Below are 24,275 nucleotides of genomic sequence, written 5' to 3'. Positions count from 1 at the left end.
GAATAATTTACAGCACGATGGTAATATAGCGAGAATATTAGACCTGTGCTCATTTAAAAATGTTATTTAAATGGTCATGCCTAATCGACACACAAAATCGGTTTATTATGCATTAGAGACAAAACAAAAAAAGCCTAAGGGACTGTTCAACTCAGGATATGATGGGGATGAAAAAATTATACTTTTCAAACTTTTTAACAACAGAAACTAGGAGTGACAGTATATTTAAATAATTACATTAATTATAAGTAATTAAAATAATTCCTTTTTTTTATAAACTAAATGCTCTACATGGTTTCATTTTTCTTAACACTGAATTAACATCAAGTTAAAATGTTATTATTTTCCTATTAATAAATTTAAAAATATGTTAGCCATTTTAAGCCTTTTGTCCAAAGCTTACCTGGGCTTTGTCCACCGAGAGATCATTCCCATCTGTCCTTTTTCCATCCCTCCTATGTTTCTCTTGGGTCAGGGAGTGGTGTCGCCACGGTGCATGGACCCCCGTGCCCACATGGCATGTCCTAGACCCCCTCCACCCCCGTGGTCCTTGTCGGACTCGGGCTGGCTCTGAGCTCGCTCTGGTTTAGGGTTGGGTGTCATGGGTGGGTCAGGCTGTTGCACTGACATGGTGCGGCGAAGGTGTGTCCGCTTACACAGGAAGTCTGTTTTGGCTGACAGACCAAATGAACCCTTTCGAAGAACCATCCGCACAGAGCTCTTCTTGGGCCGGGCTCTGTGACTGAACTGCAGGGAGGAGAGATGTACTGCATAGCCCTCACTCAGGAACTGTGATAGATCACAAGATAAAGTAAAAATATATTAGAGAAAACTAGAATAATTTTGACCATTTATGGTGGAAATTTGAACGAAAGACAAGGAGCAATCAAAGATAGTTAACCTGGCATTGATTCTGGTACTTCTTGGAGGGCCGACCCACTATATATATCTGGTTGGGGTTGAGGCCCAGCATGCTGTAGACGGAAATGTCCTTCATGGAGCCATAGGCACAGTTGATTTTAATGTGACACTGGCAACATGAGAAAAGGGCATAGTGTGATAGACAGCCTGAGGATACACTACGAAAACACCTCAGTTCCTGTGTGACTACTCATGCGTGAGACAGAGGAAGCAAGCGTGAGAGAGATGGACCAAGAGAAGCAGAATAAAGGAATAAAGAAAAGTGATACACTAGACTTTCAGAAATATTCTCTGGTCAAGGTCAGGTAATTTATGAGTCATAACTTCTTGTGTACACATTTGAAGTTGAACAGGATGGAAGTCAAAAGCTGTATTTAACCAATGCTCAATGAGATTTAGCTTTCATGAGGGTGTCATTTTCTAAGTGTTTGATTAACCAACTTTCAAATGTTCTGACATTGTTATAGATTTTGTAATTTGATTTAAAAAAAAAGATAAGATAAGTAAGATAAATTAATTCCCCAAAACATCACAAATTTCTTCAGATCAGTAGGTTATATCGCTGGTGTTACAGTATTGCTGTTGGATTCCCACCAAAAATGATGCTGGAGGATGATGTTATTGAGGAACTTGTTAGTTTAAAGAATTTTACAAATGATTAACATAATGGAAAGTGAAATTCAAAAAACCTTTTATATCGATTACTATTTAAAACAATTTTCCTCAGAAAAATTTAATGTTTTGTTTGAAATAATGTAGGAGAAAAAAAAGAAACACCTCAAATGTTAGCAAATATGGAAACATCCATTACAACAAGCAAAATTATTTTAAATTCACTTTTATGTTCAATTAATTGAGATTTATGTAATTGGTAAGATAAAGTGTTTTATGCAATGTATAGAAATACTGTTTTTTAACTTTCTATTGATTCGGTGGTGGGGGAAGACTGGTGGACATTTCACTGTTTTCACAAAAAATAATAATTTTTTTGAGCACCAAATGAGCATATTAGAAAAAAAATTGTGGCCCTGAAGCTGGGAATTCAGCTTTGCCATCGCAGGATGAAAAGGATAAAATTATGCAGCTTAAGTGAGCATAAGAGACTTCTTTTAAAAACATACATTTTACTGAACCCAAACTTTTAAATGGCAGTGTACATTACAAATATATTATGGACACATGGAAATATACCATGTAGTAGGAATGAAGTGGAAAAAACATATCCTTTTATACAAATACTTAAAACTAGGTATATTCAAGGTATATAACAAAGGTATATTCCTATTCTACAGTAACAGAGTTCAAAAGGTACTGCAGAAAAGGAATGACCCATATACTAAATTTGTGGACACAGTAGCAGAAGACTTACCTCTTGCACCAAGTTCCTGAGGAAGATAGTTTTCTGGCGAAGAGGGTCGTGCACCAACCCCTCTGAGAAAAAGATCATCCCCTGGGGGAAGTTGTGTTGAGACAGCCAGGACACAACTCTCTGCTTCTGCATGTCTGGACGGCCAGTGATGTAAATGATCAGGTAGCCCAGGTCCTGCCAGTGTCTGCATGCAAAATACTACCATTTACCCTCTGAGCAAACCCATAATGCTTGGCGAAAAATAGTTGGGGACTGATTCCCAGATAGTCATGGCGCCTTGTCCTCCAAAAACAGATTGCATTTGACAAAGCAGTACATTTGCCCAAGGACAGTCTGGGAAACAACCCAAGATTGTCCATTTGTAAATCCCAAACCCCATCTGATATCTGATATCAGCACTTCACTATCTCTCTACTAAATGAAATCCAATTGTGCCTCACCGTCAGGCCAGTTCTTTTCAATATTGCTATGGCATGAAATGAAAGCATCGATCTTCTCTCACACACATTTACACACAAAGCCTCCACGTGAAACTGTTACCTGACTACATCCACAGCTCCGGGCCGTACTTTAGGGTCACTGCCCATAATTGAGACGCTAGCGGCAAATGAACCATCAATGCTAAAGACAACACACTCCATCCCCCGAGGCAAGACCGTCAGGAAGGCCTCTGCGCTTGTCTGGTCACCCCTGAATAGAAAGAGTGACATAAGGTGCGGGGAGAACACAGATCCAACTCTTAATCAAGCTCGAGATGTGGCATGAGGCCCAAGATCAATTAAACAGCGAGGAGTCCTTCTCCTTCAGCCCTCAGGGTGAGAGTTTTATGAGTGCCAAATTGAATGCTCTTTAGTATCCTCACAAATTATCCCCGCTGAGACAACCTTGAGAGCACAGCCATTTTTGAATACATTACAAGTAATCTTCAGGGTCCCATTGACTTACTTGACAACCATTTTGATGGGGTAGACCCCCACAGCCATTTTTTTGCTTTTGGGGATGGTGTAGGTCACTCTGCCACTGCTGTTGGTCACCTCGGTGTCGAAGTGCTCCCAGCGACCTGACTGTGGCTGGGTCATCACGTACACATCGACCTAAGAGACAAAACAACACAGAAACAGACAGTGGAGGGAGCGAGTGCGATGGAGGCAGATTATTGAGGCATAGGGTTGTCACAACACCACAGTGTCAGTAGTCAATACCAGTGCCAGTGATATTGCTCTACATCAATTTCAAAACCACAGCCAGCACTATTTGTCTATTCAGTCCTTAGTTTGAAACATTAAATTAATTAAATTAATATACAAATGTGACAGTACAGACAGTTATAATGCCACTAAAGATTTCAGGGTTTAAATAAATGTAGCTCTTTTGAACTTTCCTTCCATCAAAGAAACGGTTTTCAGCATTGATTATAATAAGTAATATTTCCGTAACACCAAATCCACTAATCAAATTTCTGAGGGATCATGTGACACTGAAGACTGGAGTAATGGCTGCTGAAAATGAATAAATTACATTTTAAAATGTATTACAATAATATAAATAAACAGTTACTTTACATTTAAATAATATTTCACAATATTGCTGTTTTACTGTAATTATGATCAATCTAATGCAGCCTTGGTCCATTTGCAGCCGAAGGACCAGTATTTTTCACATATCCGAGTAGTTCCATTGTGAAAAAAACAACCCCTTAACAACCCCACTGAGATTTTAGTTGCATGCAAACAGCTTGTTTAAAGACATATTCAGTGATAGTGGGCCACTGCTCTCTCACCTTTTCCCCAGTCAGGGTCACCATATCCAGCGGACCGTACATGAAACGACCAACCAGGGTCTGATGCCCGTCCTCGGTTGCGATAACATCATTGACTCTGTGGTTGGCGGTGACATTCTGCACACAGAAAAAAAAGAGATCTCTGTGCTTTTCTATCGTTTTCCTGCCACAACAGTCTGATGTGAAAAATAGGGCAGAGGATGAGTGTAAATTACACTGATAATACTGCCAAGCACCATTTCAGACAGATGGAAAAAGAGAAAGGGGCAAGTATGCAGTACAAAGTCCTTCCAAAAGATGGTGTCACACTCTAATCCTTCCCCTTTCAATAAATTTCATTTCAGTGATAAAGCTGTTCTACACCGAGCTCAGTGAAGATAAATCCTATAGCCCCTGCTGAGGCAGCTGTGCTTAAATGGGAAATAAAAGCCAGCAAAACACTGAGCTATGCAAATCCTGAAAATAACTGGCCACAGTCACCTTCATGCCAACAGAGGAAGTAGACAAACATAGAGGAAGATAAATGCAAGAAGCTTGTACTTTGCTGCTTTATAGAGCAAAGGCAAGGCTATGAGACAGTGTCTGAATTCCCAAAAGCGTCTTCACATAAGCCCGACTCAAAACATCCCTCTCACATACCAGCTTCTATAGTGATGAAATGCAACAGTATACTGAGGCTTAAATTAAACTAGGCTCAAAAAAACAACTGCAAACAGTACTAGATCTTCAGATTTTCTGAACAAGGTTTGAATGGTGCTTGCCCAAGGCTTTATATGCCACAGCTTAGGATTTCTGAGTGGTTGTTGTGAGCATGTTGCTATGAGGTTGCTAGGGTGTTTGAAGTGGTTGCTAGATGGTTATTTATAGGGCTGCATGATTCTCTGAGCTTGTTTGTGAGGCTGCATAATTTGGCCAAAATGTTGTGATTATATATTATTATGACTTAAAAAAAATTGCATTGTTATTATGAATATTACGATTACTAATTAAAATATGATATATTACTATTGTGATATTTCACAGTAGCAGAAAAAAATCATAACAATAACTTCATTTCACGGTACAACTACATATTTTAAAGACTGCCTTAATTTTTACATTTCAAACATTAAACCATAAAGTGTTTATTATTTCTGACCATTGAGCTTTTTAATTTTAGCCAGTTTCATTGCAGGTTTGGGAAGACTGTTGGTTCCTAAATGCACATTATTAGCGACCCAAACTCAGAGCAGATGCAGAGATGAGTTCATTTGAAGCTGCATTTAACTGTAAACAAAGCCAGTCTAAGACACAGAAAACACCTGACCATGAGCCGCACTCTTAAACACATAGTACATTTTTTTTTTTTTTATTGCAGCTTTTGCAATTTTTTGATAATCACACTAAGACATATCATGATTTTGCTGATTGTGTTTTTCAGTTATTTACTACAAATCAAAAGAGCCCATCCGTGGGTTTCTATGTTATGTAGCTAAGTAGATTTGGCTCTTGTCACATCTACAATGCAAGTCTGTGAGATTTTTTCTTTTCGGCAAAAAAAAAACAGTCTGAAAAAAAGAAAGAAATGAAATTAATTAAGAATGAGAAACAGTCATACTATTTGAATTCACAAGCCCCACTAAACAAATCTCTTAAGCTTAAGTTTGCATCTCATTTTATTGTTAAAACTCAACAGAACAGTCGCTGACACTCAAGTCACCAGAAATAACCAACTCTCATTGGAATTGAATGACTTCAGTATGGTAGTGTTTTGGTCACTTTAAAATAACTTCTTGGCAGGGTCACTTTTGGATGTGAAGCTATGTACTGTGACTGTGAATATTATGCTATCATGTTGATATGGCTTGTGCCGACAAAGAGCTGTACAGCCTCGTAAATCATTAGCCCACACAAGCTAATGGGAATGATTGTGCAGATTTGTAATTTAATGAAGCGGCTAAACATTTCTCAGCTTGCAGCGATTTACATATTGATTAAGTCAGTCAATAATTAATCTTGGCATGGGCCCATACCATGATTGCCATATGATGAGCTTCCAAACCAACACATATAAAGATGAGATATGCACAAAAAGCCAACAAGCAACACATCGCTCTAGTGGGCCATATGTGCTGGTAACACACCTGAGTGAATTTTATCAGACACAAGACTAAACTGACAAAGGATCATGTTGCTGTGTAGGAAAAGCACGTATGTTTTGATCCAGATTGGTGCCGACTTTTTGCCTTGCAGCTCGCTCACTGAGCCAGAATGATGCTGCATATAAAATACTGACACATTCAGGGTGTCAACAGAATCAGGAGAGTCTTTCAAAAGCAACATGACTGCATAGAAACGCCTTTGACTTGAAAGGCTAGCAAGAGCCCTGATCAAATGCTATTGAGGCCATGAGCGCATTCAGAAGGGCTCAGCAGGCCGCAGAAATAACCACAATTTCAGATCAGGGTCCCGAGTGATCAAAAAAACATTCCCAGTGAAAAGAAAAGGTGCCAGTGATAACACAGAAGAATTTGACTGAGCTATACTTAACCTCAGTGAAGGACTGGAAGAATTGTTCTTTGGTCTTTGAACGTCACTTTCCCAAAGAGGCACAAAATCACTTTCACAGACTTTTAGTTCCCTCATGGTGGAATGACCTGCCCAACTCAATTCAGCCGAGTCCTTAGCCATCTTCAAGAATCGGTTAAAAACACATCCCTTCCATCTTTATTTGACCCTCTAACTCTGGCACTTTTTATTCTAAATCTATTCTTAAAAAACAAACAAAAAACATGCCCCTTTTAGACTTACGCACTATTTATTTACTTACAGCTTGTTTCTTAAAAAAAAGAAAGAAATTAACATTACCTTCTCTAATCTTTTTATATTCTATTTGTTTTCTTTCTTCCTTATTGTATAACTAACAAAAGCAAAAAAGGCCTCTAACACTAGCTTAGTCTATTTTTGTTTCTGTTTAGAATTTTTATGGTTTTCTTTTAATTTATTATATGATTTAAAAAGACCTTGCTACGTGCACTGCGTTAAACTAACTGAGACTTGTTATAGCACTTCCATTGTCCTCATTTGCATAAAAGAGTCTGCTAAATGACTAAATGTAATTTAATATAAATGTTATGACAGGTTTTTTGAAAGATAGTGCTAAAAATACCCTGTAAACCAGCACAGGTAGTAGTTTTCAGCAGCACTGTTAGGTAATTGTGTTGATGTGTCTCCGAGATGTAAATCAAGGTCGGCCGTGATGCTTATTTTTGTTAGGCGCAGATTTCTGCCCACACATGCTGAGCTATTGTGTGCCGTGTTTGAGAAACTCAAAGCCCTGGCGGAGGGAGGATATTTTTAGTCCTCATACAATGTCAGGACTCTGCTGCAGTCCACATTTTTACTTGAGTGATTTGTGTGTGTGTGTTTGTGTGTATATATATGTCTGTCTGAATCTGCAGACCGGAGTCAGAAATTAGCCAGGGCTCAGGGGGGAAAATGACATTCAAAAGGGACAAAAATGCCCTGTGATTTAAATATAATGGCATAAAAAAAAATTCTCCAATCGAAACAGCTATTACATCGAAATCTACAGTGACAGCAGACAATATACTTAACAATTATTTTAATTACTATTATTATTAGGGATTTAAATAAGGAACTGATATTAAAATTCTTGATTATCCAGTGAAGTCTCAGAGACTCCTCTGGTGACGTACAGTATGCCAGACTTCTCCAATCATTTAGTTCGTTTAAACCCACCCCTTTCTTACAATCAGACATGCTTCAGACAATGGATGGAACAAAGTCCCTGGCCTACATTTTTTTTTCTTTCTTCTGATAATCTGTCTTACTTGGATTTATGTCACAATATGGAAGAAAACATCTGCTGCTACCTCTGTTATATTGCAACTTTAAGAATCCAACACTGATTGATTTGATAAATAAAAACACTCAGTTAATAACCAATATAGTAGCAATATATAATGCGGTGTGTTTTTATGTGGTTAGAAAAATAATATACCCACATAATAACCACTGAAAATCAATTTCAAGAGGCAAACATTGTCTGACACTTCACCAGACGGAAACCTCTATCACACTGACATATTCATGCACAGAGGTCTACAATTAATCACAACAGACACTTATAATGAAGAGTAGGTTGAACTTGCATAATGTCACTGCATACTTGGGTGAGAACATGAAGCTTAATGGTGTTTGGAGGTTTTCCAATGTATGCGACAATGTGTTTTTTGTCAGCTTGGCCATGTTTGTCCTTACCCTAAGCTTGACATGTGTGCGTCTGCGTAGCCACTTCTCCCTCGGACTTGAAGGTGAGAAGGGGGCAGAGTCAGAGTTGTCCATCTCTTGGGCTTTCACATAGTCACAGTGCATCACCTGTCAATCAATCACACAGATATTATTGTTATGCAAGGCTATGCAAAGCAAGTAAGGTTTATTTATATAGCACATTTCATACACAATGGTAATTCAAAGTGCTTTACATAAAAGAGAAAAGGGGTCTCAAAAAATCACAACAATAAAACAAAGAATTTAAAAACTTTGAAAATGATTTAAAATGTATTTAAAAGGTTTAAAATGAATTTAAAACAGTTAAGAATAGAAAATGATTATACATAAAATATAGTGCAGTCATTTCAGACATCTCACAGGTCTCATTCAATAAATGCACAGCTAAACAGATGCGTTTTGAGTCTGCATTTAAATGTGACTAATGTTTTAGCACATCTGATCTCTTCTGGAAGCTGATTCCAACTGTGGGCAGCATAATAGCTAAAAGCAGACTCCCCTTGTTTTGTGTGAACTTGGTATTTCTAACTGACTCGATCCTAATGATCTGAGTGGTCTGTTAGGTTTATATTCAGTGAACATATCTGCAGTGCATTTCGGTCCTATTTTAAATGAGCAAAAGTACTTTAAAATCAATCCTAAATGTAACTGGAAGCCAGTGTAAGGACCCGAGGACTGGTGTGATATGCTCAGATTTTCTGGTTCTAGTCAGAATCCTGGCAGCAGCGTTCTGGATGAGCTGCAGCTGTCTAATGGTCTTCTTTGGAAGGCCGGTGAGGAGACCATTACAATAGTCCACCCTGCTGGTGATAAAGGCATGAACAAGTTTCTCCAAGTCTTGACTGGAAACAAAACATCTAGTTTTTTAGATCAGGGGTTTTCAAACTGTGGGTCGCGACCCACTCGTGGGTCACGGAATGGAACAAGGTGGGTCGCACAAAGTCACTTGGCTGCAGCTAATTTTGCGTTTCAATGACACACAGACACTAACACAGTTCAGTCTAGGGCTGCACGAATGTGACGAGTGGGGCGGGGCCTAGTGCCATGGGAACAGAGCTAGGCCGGTGGAGTGATTGGGAAATGAGCAACACTCACCGGTCTCAAGAACCACGGAGGAGATCGGAAAGATACAAAAGAGGAGCGATGACAGTGAAGGACGAGAGAGGACCAGGCCTGGGTTTTATTTTGTGTTTGTTTTTTATTTGTGCACGGCAGTCATCCGAGAGGGGCTGTCGCGCTGTTTTGTGTTTATTTGGTTATTAAAACTTTGTTTGATTGTCCGCCGGTTCCCACCTCTTTCCACGAAGGAGTCATCGAGGCGGTGGGCTGGAGTGAGTTCGCCCCCCCCCCACCCCCCCCCCCCCCCCCCCGGCAACTCACTCCAGCCCACCACATCGAGCACCCTCGGCGGCAGACTCCTTCGCCCTGCTCGATGGCACTGCGGATTCACCCCAGCGGCGAAGGATCTTCGGCAGCGCGCCCCTCCTTCCTCCCTGGCTTCGGCACCAGTGTAAAACATTAAAATCTTCACAATCACAGGAAGAAGGAGGCGGGAACTGGGAACCCACTCATCACAACGATATAGCCCACCAACATTAATAATGAACTGCAATATCCTTAGTGTGATTTTCAAATTGCAATTAAGTCCGTGTGCGTTGCGTGTTTTGAAGGTCTCAGAGCAATGTCATTAAAAGGTTCAATCGGTCTTTTTTTACCTATTTCACAATTATTTTAATCTCCAAACTGTTTTAGATAGTTCTGCTTTGCTTCTTATGCTTTTCTAAAAAAGTGTTGGATTGTGCTCCGTTCTCGCCGACACACACGGAAGGATCATGAATGCAACAAAACACAGCAGCGCAGATCACACTTCACTGGAGTGAGCCTGCTTCACGTTTTTATGGACACTACATATTTTAACGCCAGTAAACAAAAATTAAAACTTGTAAATTTGTAGTGAAATTTTCAGTTGTACTCTAAAATAAAATGGTTATTTTTCTTAAATACTTAATTTCTGTCATAAAAATTTTAAGTAAGATTAGGTTTAAAGTAATTTCACTCGTTGTTTTTTTTTTTTTTTTAATATTTTGGTGGGTCGTGAAATATATTACACTTGTCTAGGTGGGTCGTGGAATGGAAAAGTTTGGGAACCACTGCCCTATAGAGTCAAGGTATGCATTCACCTTGAGAACTTAATCTTTGTTTCCAAATACAATGACTTCAGTTTTTTTCTTTGTTTAACTGAAGAAAATTCTGACACATCAACTGTTAATTTCATCAATGCATTGGCAGAGGGAGTCAATGGGGCTGTAGTCATTTGGAGATGAGATTAGGTAAAACTGGGTATCATCAGCATAGTTGTGATAGGCAATTTGGTTCTTTCTAATTATTTGACTTAGTGGGAGTATATACAGGCTAAACAAGAGCGGTGCAAGAATTGAGCCTTGTGGGACTCTGTATGTCATGGACGTCCACTTAGACTTATGCTCTTCTATACTCACATAATAACCTCTCCCTTCTGAGTATGACCTGAACCATATCATTACCATCCCAGAAGGCCTGACCCAGTTTTCTAGTCTCTCTAATAGTATGTTATGATCAACAGTTTAGAACGCAGCACTGAGATCTAGTAGTACCATTACTGATATTTTGGCAGAATCAGAATTTAAGCGGATATCATTTATTATCTTAATGACCTTTCATTTTTCTTTCTCTGTGCTGTGATGCGATCAGAAAACAGATTGAAAATTGTCCAGGTATCAATTTAAGTTTTAGTATTTGTTCAGCTTATTAAAGACTACATTTTCAATAATATTGCCTATAAAAGGAAGATTTGATATTTGTCTATGACTGCTCAAAATTGTGTTATCAAGATAGCTATTTTTCAGAAGAAAAAGAGATGTTTTTTGATTTGAAGTAGCAGCAGATGTTTTTTATGCAACCTCTATGGGATGTTAAAGGTTAAATTAAAAATATCTGTGGACTTAGCAGCAGTACACAGAATTACAATTGTTTTTCAACAGATAACAGGTTTCCTGTCTGCCCTTGTTTAAATTACAGGTCATCCCACCTTAAATGTATGCCACTGGTCGAGACAGATGCTTGAATGTTGGACTACAAACAACTTTTAGTAGTATCTGCACATTATCCTTGGATAGAAATTATACAAAATGGACAGTAAAGTATGGATTGTATGTGGTCATCATGTCTAAGAGAAGGTATCAATCTCACATCAGTGCTGTTATTTAACTGAAAGAGCAAATTTGTTTAATAAAAACACAGAACAAAATTACTGCAATTAAAATGAAAACCTAAACATTCAAGTTAATTAAAAATAAAAACTATAAATAGTAAAATAACATCCTGAGGAACATAAAACACACAAAAGTAGAACACAATCAAATTAGACCAAATACATAAAACATGAAAACAAAAGCACAACATTTGCACACTCCACTATCTGGAATCTAGAGTGTGACACCTAAATCAAACACTGCAGCTGGTCAGCTCTATTCCTCTCCTTCACGCAGGCAAAGATAATTCTGAAGGAACTGCATTCAGAAAGATAGATTGGTCTATCATTTGCCTAAATTGACTTCTTCCTCTCCACCTGTGCCGAGGCCACTTCTTAAGAGAGAATTTAATAAGAGGTGCCATTTGCATTTAACACTCTAAGAGTGAAGCCTGTGTACATCTGCATTGAGAGATACATTAGTGATTTGATCTTCAAAAGTCTCTGAATGAAGGATGTGCCACATTTATATGTCTCTCAGCCAGAGGTATGTCTGATATGAATATTATAAGGTATATTAGAATGAGATGCAGTACTTTGGGTGAATCGAAATTTCCAGCACAGAAGACAAGAGAGGAAGGAAGGAGATGAATTAGGAACATTTTAAGAAGAGCACGACAGAGAGAAAGAACTCTTTTGATAGAGGACAGATAGAGGTTGCTATCTTAGAAGTAGAGGTTGCAGTCTTGTCACGTAGGACTAATTTGATTTCTCTTACATGAGGAAAGCAATAGTCAGGGAGTCCAAAAGTTATTTACATTTCTCTGACCTTAAAGATGCACAATAAAACAAACAAAAAATACATAAAAAAAGAAAAAATACAATGGCTGTAGCAAACTCCTACGAAGTTCAGGGTGGTCCTCCACACAACTCGGGATGATTTGAGGTGTCACTGTCCTATAGCAAAATGGAAAACAAATTTGACCTTTGTTCCATGTTTAATAAATGGCTCTGAATGTACCTGTCGTAGAAGGAAGGCGACCACATCGGTGGATTCCCAGTAAGAAGCGTGAAACAGATGAGGAAGAGCCACTGTGGGGAATGATGTCAGAACGTCTGGACAGTACAGAGTGTAATCCAACCGTTTAGACCCCCACCAGCTGCTGGAAACTATCACACACAAAAACACAGTTTGGTAAATACACACAACTGTTCACAATTGTCTGAAATCAGTATGATTTCTTTAATGATTAAAGCACGATAAAAGCAGTTACCTGGCAACCACATAACTTTCAGTTACTACTGGGAGGACAGTGTCACCTAATTAACATTTATAAACCAGAATGACAGGGTTTATAATACGTTTCCCCACTTTTAAGACCATTTTTATGCCCTTGTATAAAAGAGAAAAACATATAATAAAGAATAAAGCTTAACATTATAGCACACTTGCCTCTACTGTACCGTTTCATACTGTATATATATCTCATCAGAGACAGACATATCTTGTAAGAATAAAGCAGTGTCAATGAAACTGCCATGTTTTCGACTAATAACTGCCATTATGTCCTTTCCCTGCAGCTGAGATATGATCTACTTGAACAGAGATAGACTGCAGCAGACCTTTTGGCAGCCTAGAGAGCCCTTAACACTGCATTGCTTGGCTGGAGAGCAAAAAGCATCTCTAATTATGAGATTTGCACAGTATGGAGTGAAGAACAGGTCTAACAAAAGACCAAAAAGCTTTAGATAAACTTAGTAATAGAATTGAATTTTGTGCCCGGAGCTCGCCCACCCGCTGCCCACTCACTGTTGGTGATGGTGCTGCTCAGCTTGCTCTCCCAGCAGCCCGAAAACTGGCTGTCCATGCTGGTCAAACTGGACCTGCGGACCTCAACGCCCACCCGCCCACCTGCACTGTGCTCTGTCTGGGGAGAGGAGGAGTGCGGAGCGCCCACTGGAACCGTGCTACCGGCCAGGAACACATCCGAGTAGCTATGGATTTCATCAACTGGAGAAAAAAAAAAACAGATCATGATGGTGACAGTTGGATATGTACATTAGGGTTGGATCAATATCAGAATTTTGGCTTCAGTATAAATATCTGCCTGTGGTTGATCGTTCACTTTTATTGTATATCCGTGAGTGCAGTACACCTGCAAAGCGTTAGCACTCGTTAGCTTGTCATTAGCGTTTTCATTCGAACCTATCGCAAGTTTCACAAGTTCATCAAACAACCGCAGTAAGAATTTTCATCAAGCACGGTGAGTAATGGCTTCTCCCGTCATTGTTACTTGTTACTGTCACATGTACAGTTTATTTATCTCTGTCGCTGATGAGGGATTCACATGAGATAAATGCAGGTAAATAGTTTGGCTGACAGAGAAGATTTCAGAATTAGAGACACGCATCCAAACTTTAATTGAGGACAGTAAGAATGTTAGGGCTCTAGATACGGCTTTGGATGCGTCTAGCTCAGGGATTCCTGTACATTGTTCGGTTCCGGAAACAGAGCCCCTGCAGCAGGGCAACTGGGTGACGGTGAGGCAGCATAGTCGTGGGTCAAAACACCGCTCTTCTGTTCCGATCAAAACATTAAACAGGTTCTCCCCACTCAGTGATGCACCCACTGAGAAACCTGATGAAAGTGCTCTAGTTAGTGGTGATTCTATTGTACGGAACGTGAATATAGAGACACCAGCCACCATAGTCAAATGTTTACCGGGAGCCAGAGCGCCTGACATCTTGGCAAATTTAAAAGTGCTGGCTAATTTCACCTAGATATCACACTATAGAGACTGTGTCTGTTCCCCGAACTAGAAAAAACAAAAAACGTCCAAACCAAGTTAAGATTAACAATTTAATTGAGGTTCAACAAATAAAAAACAGAAGCAATATGGATAAACAAATGATAAAGCTTGGCTTATTGAATATCAGATCCCTTTCTACGAAAACACTTTTTGTAAATAATATGATCACTGATCATAATATAAATGTACTCTGTTGGACAGAAACCTGGCTAAAACCTGATGATTACATTATTTTAAATGAGTCCACCCCCCAAGATTACTGTTATAAACATGAGCCGCATCTAAAAGGCAAAGGTGGAGGTGTTGCTTCAATTTATAACAACGTTTTCAGGATTTCTCAGAGGGCAGGCTTCAAGTATAACTCGTTTGAAGTAATGGTGCTTCATATAACATTATCCAGAGAAACAAATGTTAATGATAAATCCCCTGTTATGTTTGTACTGGCTACTGTATACGGGCCACCAGGGCACCATACAGACTTTATTAAAGAGTTTGGTGATTTTACATCCGAGTTAGTTCTGGCTGCAGATAAAGTCTTAATAGTTGGTGATTTTAATATCCATGTTGATAATGGAAAAGATGCATTGGGATCAGCATTTATAGACATTCTGAACTCGTTTCAGGACCTACTCATTGTCGAAATCATACTCTAGATTTAATACTGTCACATGGAATTGATGTTGATGGTGTTGAAATTATTCAGCCAAGTGATGATATCTCAGATCATTATTTAGTTCTGTGCAAACTTCATATAGCCAAAATTGTAGATTCTACTTCTTGTTACAAGTATGGAAGAACCATCACTTCTAACACAAAAGACTGCTTTTTAAGTTATCTTCCAAATTCCTTAGCATATCCCAAACCTCAGAACAACTTGATGATGTAACAGAAACTATGGACTCTCTCTTTTCTAGCACTTTAAATAAAGTTGCTCCTTTATGCTTAAGGAAGGTTAAGGAAAACAGTTTGACACCATGGTATAATGAGCATACTCGCACCCTAAAGAGAGCAGCCCGAAAATGGAGCGCAGCTGGAGGAAAACAAAACTAGAGGTATTTCGTATTGCTTGGCGGCAAAGTAACATTACAGAAAAGCATTAAAAACTGCTAGATCAGATTACTTTTCTTCTCTTTTAGAAGAAAACAAACATAACCCCAGGTATTTATTCAATACAGTGGCTAAATTAACGAAAAATAAAGCCTCAACAAGTGTTGACATTTCCCAACACCACAGCAGTAATGACTTTATGAACTACTTTACTTCTAAAATTGATACTATTAGAGATAGAATTGCAACCATTCAGCCATCAGCTACAGTATCACATCAGACAGTGCACTATAGACCCCCTGAGGAACAGTTCCACTCATTCTCTACTATAGGAGAGGAAGAATTGAATAAACTTGTTAAATCATCTAAACCAACAACATGTATGTTAGACCCTATACCATCTAAGCTCCTAAAAGAGGTGCTTCCAGAAGTCATAGATCCTCTTCTGACTATTATTAATTCCTCATTGTCATTAGGATATGTCCCCAAAACCTTCAAACTGGCTGTTATTAAGCCTCTCATCAAAAAACCACAACTTGACCCCAAAGAACTAGTTAATTATAGACCAATCTCGAATCTCCCTTTTCTGTCCAAGATACTAGAAAAGGTGGTATCCTCACAATTATATTCCTTCTTAGAGAAAAATGGTATATGTGAGGATTTCCAGTCAGGATTTAGACCGTATCATAGTACTGAGACTGCTCTCCTTAGAGTTACAAATGATCTGCTCTTATCATCTGATCGTGGGTGTATCTCTCTATTAGTTTTATTGGATCTTAGTGCTGCGTTTGACACAATTGACCACAACATTCTTTTGCATAGACTTGAACACTTTGTTAGCATCAGTGGAAGTGCATTAGCATGGTTTAAATCGTACTTATATGACCGCCATCAGTTCGTAGCAGTGAATGAAGATGTATCCTATCGATCACAAGTGCAGTATGGAGTACCTCAAGGCTCAGTACTAGGGCCGCTACTCTTCACGCTTTATATGTTACCCTTGGGAGATATCATCAGGAAACATGGTGTTAGCTTTCACTGTTATGCTGATGATACTCAGCTCTATATTTCTTCGCAGCCCGGTGAAACACACCAATTTGAAAAACTAATGGATTGCATAGTCGATATAAAAAACTGGATGACGAGTAATTTCTTACTGCTAAATTCTGAAAAAACAGAGGTGTTAATTATAGGACCTAAAAACTCCGCTTGTAATAACCTAGAACACTGTCTAAGACTTGATGGTTGCTCTGTCAATTCTTCGTCATCAGTTAGGAACCTAGGTGTGCTATTTGATCGCAATCTTTCCTTAGAAAGCCACGTTTCTAGCATTTGTAAAACTGCATTTTTCCATCTCAAAAATATATCTAAATTACGGCCTATGCTCTCAATGTCAAATGCAGAAATGTTAATCCATGCATTTATGACCTCAAGGTTAGATCATTGTAATGCTTTATTGGGTGGTTGTTCTGCACGCTTAGTAAACAAACTACAGCTAGTCCAAAATGCAGCAGCAAGAGTTCTTATTAGAACCAGGAAGTATGACCATATTAGCCCGGTCCTGTCAACACTGCATTGGCTCCCTATCAAGCATCGTATAGATTTCAAAATATTGCTTATTACTTATAAAGCCCTGAATGGTTTAGCACCTCAGTATTTGAATGAGCTACTTTTACATTATAATCCTCTACGTCCGTTCTCAAAACTCAGGCAATTTGATAATACCTAGAATATCAAAATCAACTGCGGGCCGCAGATCCTTTTCCTATTTGGCGCCTAAACTCTGGAATAACCTACCTAACATTGTTCGGGAGGCAGACACACTCTTGCAGTTTAAATCTAGATTAAAGACCCATCTCTTTAACCTGGCATACACATAACATACTAATATGCTTTTATTATCCAAATCCGTTAAAGGATTTTTAGGCTGCATTAATTAGGTAAACCGGAACCGGAAACACTTCCCATAACACCCTATGTACTTGCTACATCATTAGAAGAATGGCATCTACGCTAATATTTGTCTGTTTCTCTCTTGTTCCGAGGTCACCGTGGCCACCAGATCCAGTCTGTGTCAACTGAGCCTGGTTTCTCCCAAGGTTTTTTTCTCCATTCTGTCACCGATGGAGTTTCGGTTCCTTGCCGCTGTCGCCTCTGGCTTGCTTAGTTGTGGACACTTCATCTACAGCGATATCGTTGACTTGATTGCAAATAAATGCACAGACACTATTTAACTGAACAGAGATGACATAACTGAATCCAATGATGAACTGCCTTTAACAATCATTTTTGCATTATTGACACTGTTTTCCTAATGAATGTTGTTCAGTTGCTTTGACGCAATGTATTTTGTTTAAAGCGCTATATAAATAAAGGTGACTTTGACTTTGACTAATAAACAATCAAAATCTTATACGAATATTTCTTGCCATAATATATATATATATATATATATATATATATATATATATATATTTTTTTTTTTGTAGTTAACATCTCTAGCTTTTAAAAGAAAGAAAAATATAATGTTAAGTATTGGGTTCAGTAATTAATTTGGAAAGTATCTGGGAATCCAAAACTGCAATAATACAACAATTCTCTACATTTGATTTTTAATTTTATTGAATTTACAATATTATAAATATTAATTTAATTAATATATTAGGTTATATTAATATAAATTAATACAATTAATATAATATTTAATTTAACTAATATTAATTATATATATTTCTTTGATTTAATGGAAAGACAATGCAATGCAATGTGTGTGAGAAAAAAAAGAAAGAAAGAGAACTGGTACAATTATAGAAAACACCACACCCTGACCCCAGAATTGCCTGTTTGAATTGAATTTATAAAACCCTCAGCCACTGCACAACCAAAACAACAAAAGCCTCCCTTTCACTCTCAATATAACTCACCACAATGTCAAACTATGTTTGTGCAATGGCCCTAAATGCTTCCTGACAGGGATCAAGTGCTGTTCTTTCCTCCCTCTTTGAGAACACAGAATGACATGCAGGCAGAAATTCTTTAAGTGTCCACCTTGGCTAATCTGTCCCTTTATATGCCTGCTGCCTCGTGCACACATGGCCTGTTATTTCTGACAGGGGTAAATTTAATATGTTTTCATTAGTCCAGCAGCCTGTGCAGAAAACATCCCATTAGGTTGGCCCACATTATGGGCACAACCACATACACGTGTAAGCAGGAATATTTGTGTGTGACATTGGCAGCTGTGTGCCACTGACCACTACAGATGGTGAAGAACACACTCTTCTGTCATTCCAGCAATTGGCTTCTCTCATTTGCCATTGCCTTGGGCTCACAAATGGCCAGGGCTTCAATTATGAAGAAAGTCACTGAAATGTGGGGGACAGGGATGGTTGAATGTCTGTAACAGACAGGAGCGTAGGATAATTCTAAAAAGCAAGGGGACTGCATTATAAATCATATCAGCCTCTTTTCAAAAGTATGACACAGGTTTAAATGCCTATTTGCTACAGATACACTTCATTCACAGAAATCTTCACAGAAATCATTTAAAGTTAACTCTATTGATGGAATTCTAGTAGGGGCAGTCCTATCAGTGCTGGTCATCAGAACGAGCCTCTGTGATTTTACTGCTTTCCAGTCATGCTGAAATCTCTGAGAGCTTAGCTAAGGTGTGTTCAGAATCTGCTTACGTCTGCTCCAACAGTAGCCACAATCTGTAAAAAGCTCCAGACAGCCAAACTCTCCTACTGTATGTGGGAAGAGTTTTGCAGAGTCTCTCAGCTTGAGCTAGTTTTTGCCAGGCGCTGGACGCATGGCTATGCTGCTTAATTTCTCATGTCACTAAAGGCTTCGGAGCCAGCTGCAGAATAATAATTCACAGGAGCTCTCTCTTCAGAAAGCGTGGACTGGAATCAGACAGCACCATTACGCCAAATCCGGATTAACACAGGAAAGAAGACTGCTCTTTATGCAGACATGAGGAACAGGCAGACAGACTGATCACACTTTCGATACAGAGTTCATTAGCATTACCAAAGCCATCTATTTATGTGAGCGATGGGCTTTTCACAACAATCCCACTCATTCTTACCAAGACGAAACCTGCATATAAGTGGTAGCAAACATATTCTGTTGTGATCACCACACTGATGAAAACATTTGCGTGAGAGATTAGTTTGACAAATGAACAAACACTTAACACTCTCTACAGCTAGAGAGCACAGATGCATTGATAATACATCAAGGAGGATAACTGAAAACACAATTAAATAGCCACTTCTTAAGAAATTCAAACAATAAGTACCGTTCTGTGACTCTTTAATGTGACGTGACTCGTGACAGATCAATGTAGTGCCACAGTTCAAGCAGCACATGAACTGATCATCTCATCCTCTTTAGTAGTTATATCATGAAATAAACATTAGAAATGATCTTGTTTCAACCACGGAAAGACTTGAATACACATTATTTTTCAAATTCAAGTGCACCGACGTTAATCTACTCTCCTATCCATTTTTTTGTCCTTATAGTGGAGCGTATTCCCCTAAAACCTACTACTTTAGTGTTTTAGATATTACACAATCACTCAACATAGATGATTGTTTGGAAGATGTGAATACTGTAAAATGTATAGAAATTTAATATTACACTTACATTTTTTTTGCCACTGATTAATCAGGAATCACTGACATGTTTTGTGATAAAGGGACATAAAGTATGTCTACATTCCATTTAATTATTACGAGAAAAATAAAAGTAATGAAAATATTAATAAAAAAAATTAAGTCTATGTTGATTTTGGGCCAGATCCCACCTCCTCCTTCCCATATCAACTAACTTCATTACACTGGAGACAAAACCCTGGAACAACGAACTGGCTCAGTATGAAGGTACACTTTAATAAAAAAAAAAAACCAAAACAAACAAAACAAGCACACACAAAAAAACATAAAACATCCCAGGCCTGGTCCTTTCTCTCCACCATGATGTGTGGCGTGAGAGCACCATGGCTTGTCGAACGTAGCAACAGTAACTAAGGGGGTGGGTCTTTGCGACAGGTCAATTGAGTAAAAGGTCCTGCTCAAAATACTGGCTTAGTGTGACTTCAAAATGACCAGGCAACTCTAAAGAAGATTTAAAACTCAGGCACAGCAGGATACAGCATTTACTACTGTGCTGTAGAATAACACTAGAGAACTTTGAGATGAGGGCGAGGTGGTATATGAGCTCTGGGCATGAGGGGCTGACGGCAATACAGAGTTCAGTGGAAAGAATCAGGCTGTTCTTCAGTGTAATGAGAAAAATAACTCCATGATGTCACTTCACATATGGCTTTGGGATCGCAGTCCCCAGTTTCCAGCTACTTGAAATGAATGGCTCCGGATTTTCAGTCAACCGCCGAATGAAATGAATGAATCCAAATGCACAGGAACAGCGTAAACACAAAAACAGATGGATATCAGATACATTTATCACATTAAAGGCCCACTGAGTAAATCTGTAATGATTCATACTGAAAGAACCTAACACAAGGGAGGCCACTCCAGAGATACTCCATTAGGAAAGCAATTATTAAGTACTGCATTAAAACAGAGCATGTGTGTGTGGTGGGTGTGCGCATCCAATAAATTAGACACATCCATGCCTCAGTATCCAACAAATATTGTGACATTCTTTGCCTATGATCAGCAGAGTGAGACTTGATATAATTAAAAGTCAGTGTCACATTTCCTGTGAGACACAGACTTCTTCCTCTCAATGGTTGATGCCTCTCTCTGTTGCATTGTGTTGTGTTGCAAGGTTTCAAGTTAATACTCTATATATTTGATTTCCTGTCAAATAATCTTAAAAACAGCTAATTTACCCATCATATTTAGAGTGGATTTGTATGTTCCTTGAGATAATTATCATTAAGCATTTTCAAATGAGTTTACTTTTCATTAAGTAGATATTTTGAATGAATTGTCATCTTTTCATCTTCTGAAAAATCTGTTTACTGAAATAACGCCCAAATTTGTTATGTGTGTGTGTGTGTTAGATGCAAACAATACAAACTAAATTAGAAACTAACTGAAATAAAATAACTGAAATACTACAATCCCTAAAAATAAAACTGAACAATTTAAAAAAATAAAAATAGTAATAAAAATAGTAAAAATCTCGATTGCATCAAATGACAAAATCTAAAATTAAATGAATATATAAAAACCAAGCTAATTCAAAACACTAATAAATACTATACTATTATATAAATAATATTAAAACACTAGTTTAGTCTCATTATTTCTGTCATTGAAAGGTTTCTAAATGATACATCATTAGCCCAATAATATTTATCCTACTTCTAGGCCTAGCCTAGAATATAGAATGAGCCTAAAATGGATGACATATAAGTTAAATATGTCTGCAAAGCAGGATAAAATAGGCTCTAAATAAATCATGAACTCATTACAGAGTGAGACACCAGCCAGCAGAACTTGGTAAAACCCCAGGGAATCTGACACTGAGTTAAAGAATGTAAGGGGGGCGAGAGGAGGCACAGTATTGCTCACGTTAGCAGTCCAGTCTGGAAAAGGATGCATACAAAAAGACAAATTCACAGAAAAATTAAATGTAGTTTCTTCCGCAGGAAACCTTTTTAACAACCAAACCAGAATAATTCCTTAAAATAGCACACAGAGACAATCTGGCAACCCAAGATAAGCACTTCCCTGTGACAAAGCAATTATGAAACATAATAAAAGGAACAAATGAGTGAATATTGCTTTTTTTTCTTCTTGTGCATGGGGTTTAGTGGCGAACAGTTTAATTGATTCTCAATGGGATATCTCACTTACCGATAAGAGTGGAACGGCCGTCTCCCAGAGGATAACGCTGGTAGCGGGGCACAGGGAAAGGAGGCAGTTTGTGGAATTGAGAGTGCAGCAACGGCTCCAGTCTAGAGGCCGATGGGTCAGAAGGGTAAAACAGGTTGAAGATCTGTGAACATGCAGGCCGGAGCTGAGACACTGCAGGATAAACAGAAAAGAAAAAAAAAGAAGAAAAAATTAATTGTAAATATGATTGAGTAGAAGAAAACCAAACCTAACAGAAATTTCTGCCAATGTATTCAGAGGGCAATGTGTCCTGGTCATTAGAGTATTTTCACACCAACCCTGGACAGCTGGAAGCACAGTGCGTCTCATAGCTAGCACCAATCCAAGAGGACAACCCAGCAGAAAACAATCCGACACCTCAAAGTCAAAGCGACCTGGATTCAACACTAGACTGGTGCTGCTGCTTGGTCTCAGGTCTGTTCCATCCTGTATCAGACTGAATACATACACACAAAAGATGACATTTACATTTAGGTGATGCCATATATGTGTATGCCTGTAAGTGTTGCTTTTGGATGACTCTGGGCAATGTGGAAGTTGTTGTTTAAATCGATGGTTCACACAAATATTTTCTGTAAATTTTCACCTTAGGCCATCCAAGATGTAAATGCATTTGTTTCTTCATTAAATTTAAATAAAATTTATGCATTTAGCAGATGCTTTTATCCAAAGCTACCTACAGTGCATTCAGGCTAACAGTTTTAACCTAACATGTGTTCCCTGGGAATCGAACCCACAACCTTGCGCTGGTAACGCAATGCCTTACCACTTGAGCCACAGGAACACTCAAGGAACACTCAAATTTGTCAAAAAAGATTTGGAAAAATTTAGCATAACATTATTTGCTCACCAATAGATCTTCTTCAGTGAATGGGTGCCATCAGAATGAGTCCAAACAGCTGATAAAAATATCACAGTAATCCACAAATAATCCACACAAATCCACTGAATCAATGTATTATTTTTGAAGTGAGAAGCAGTGTGTTTAAAAAAAACAAATTCACTAAGACATTTTTTTTTGTTGCTTCTGGTTAAAATACAATCCTCCATTCATAATATTGCTTTCTCCAGAAACAAACTAATCCTTGATGGCCTGAGAGTGAGTTAATTTTCAGCAACTTTTCATTTTTGGTGAGCTTTTTATGTAACCCTTCCAGAGCACCCAGACAAAACAAAGCAGAATATACAGTTGTATATAATGTGCATATACCCTCATATAAAATCATATCCAACCCCAATGGATTACATCAAGGATCTTTCTATTAAACTGTCAACAACTAATCTTCCACTCCTCCTCACTGCCTTTCAAATCTCCACCCTGTTTTCACACATTGTTTGTCTTTATTACCATCATGCTAGGAGTGATGACAGAAAAGCTCTTAAAGGCTCTGACTGGCTATCTCTCCTCAGACTGAGTGTGAAAAGGATGGGGTGTGCAGGAACCCGGGGACAGATGATTGGGAGTGAAATGTGGTAGAGCTGAGGGGTATGGATGAGCTAAGTGATAAGTCTCCCTAAGGTCCAGCACTATCAGTCCTGGGTGAGAAACAGTGCTTTTGTCCAGTACTCCTCTCAGCGGCCCTTTAGTGACTGGCTGCACAAAGGTGCAAGATATAAAAACCTCTGGATAAGATAACTTGCATTGTAAAGGCTGGTATTGAGAAGGTTGCTCGATCAATCACCAATATTAGATGCTAAGGCAACCAAGCACCACAGTGCCCTTAAGATAACTTTTTTATAGAAAAAACCTAATGATGTCTTAATTCTTTTTATATTTTGCATATCAATATGCATTTTCTATGTGAAAAATAAAAAAAAGTTTTATGTAACAGCAAATGTATTGCTGCCTAAACATACATTTAAACATACAAAAAAGGAGGCTTGTTGATGAAATACCAATAGATAAAATTTTTATTTTTGATGAAAGAATAGGCTGAATTACTAAATGAAG

At 38.3% G+C, this 24,275-nt stretch overlaps 1 protein-coding gene across 1 annotated transcript in view; it reads right to left on the bottom strand.

Annotated features, from left to right (window-relative positions):
- Positions 1-409: 409 nt before the first annotated feature.
- LOC132123614 (membrane-associated phosphatidylinositol transfer protein 3-like) overlaps positions 410-24,275 on the bottom strand; it is a 105,088-nt gene continuing 81,222 nt past the window's right edge. The window contains exons 9-19 of the mRNA XM_059534377.1: positions 22,603-22,764; positions 22,286-22,456; positions 13,403-13,603; positions 12,614-12,762; positions 8,334-8,450; positions 4,071-4,187; positions 3,236-3,384; positions 2,831-2,980; positions 2,291-2,474; positions 902-1,030; positions 410-789 (exon numbers count right to left, since the gene is read on the bottom strand). Of these exons, the coding sequence (XP_059390360.1) occupies positions 472-789; positions 902-1,030; positions 2,291-2,474; positions 2,831-2,980; positions 3,236-3,384; positions 4,071-4,187; positions 8,334-8,450; positions 12,614-12,762; positions 13,403-13,603; positions 22,286-22,456; positions 22,603-22,764 (1,847 nt within the window). The 3' untranslated portion in view covers positions 410-471. The remainder of the gene's footprint in view (positions 790-901; positions 1,031-2,290; positions 2,475-2,830; positions 2,981-3,235; positions 3,385-4,070; positions 4,188-8,333; positions 8,451-12,613; positions 12,763-13,402; positions 13,604-22,285; positions 22,457-22,602; positions 22,765-24,275) is intronic.

Source organism: Carassius carassius, chromosome 41 (genome assembly GCF_963082965.1).
Source record: "Carassius carassius chromosome 41, fCarCar2.1, whole genome shotgun sequence".
NCBI classification, from domain to species: domain Eukaryota; kingdom Metazoa; phylum Chordata; class Actinopteri; order Cypriniformes; family Cyprinidae; genus Carassius; species Carassius carassius.
This window is presented reverse-complemented; position numbering and strand designations above follow the sequence as displayed.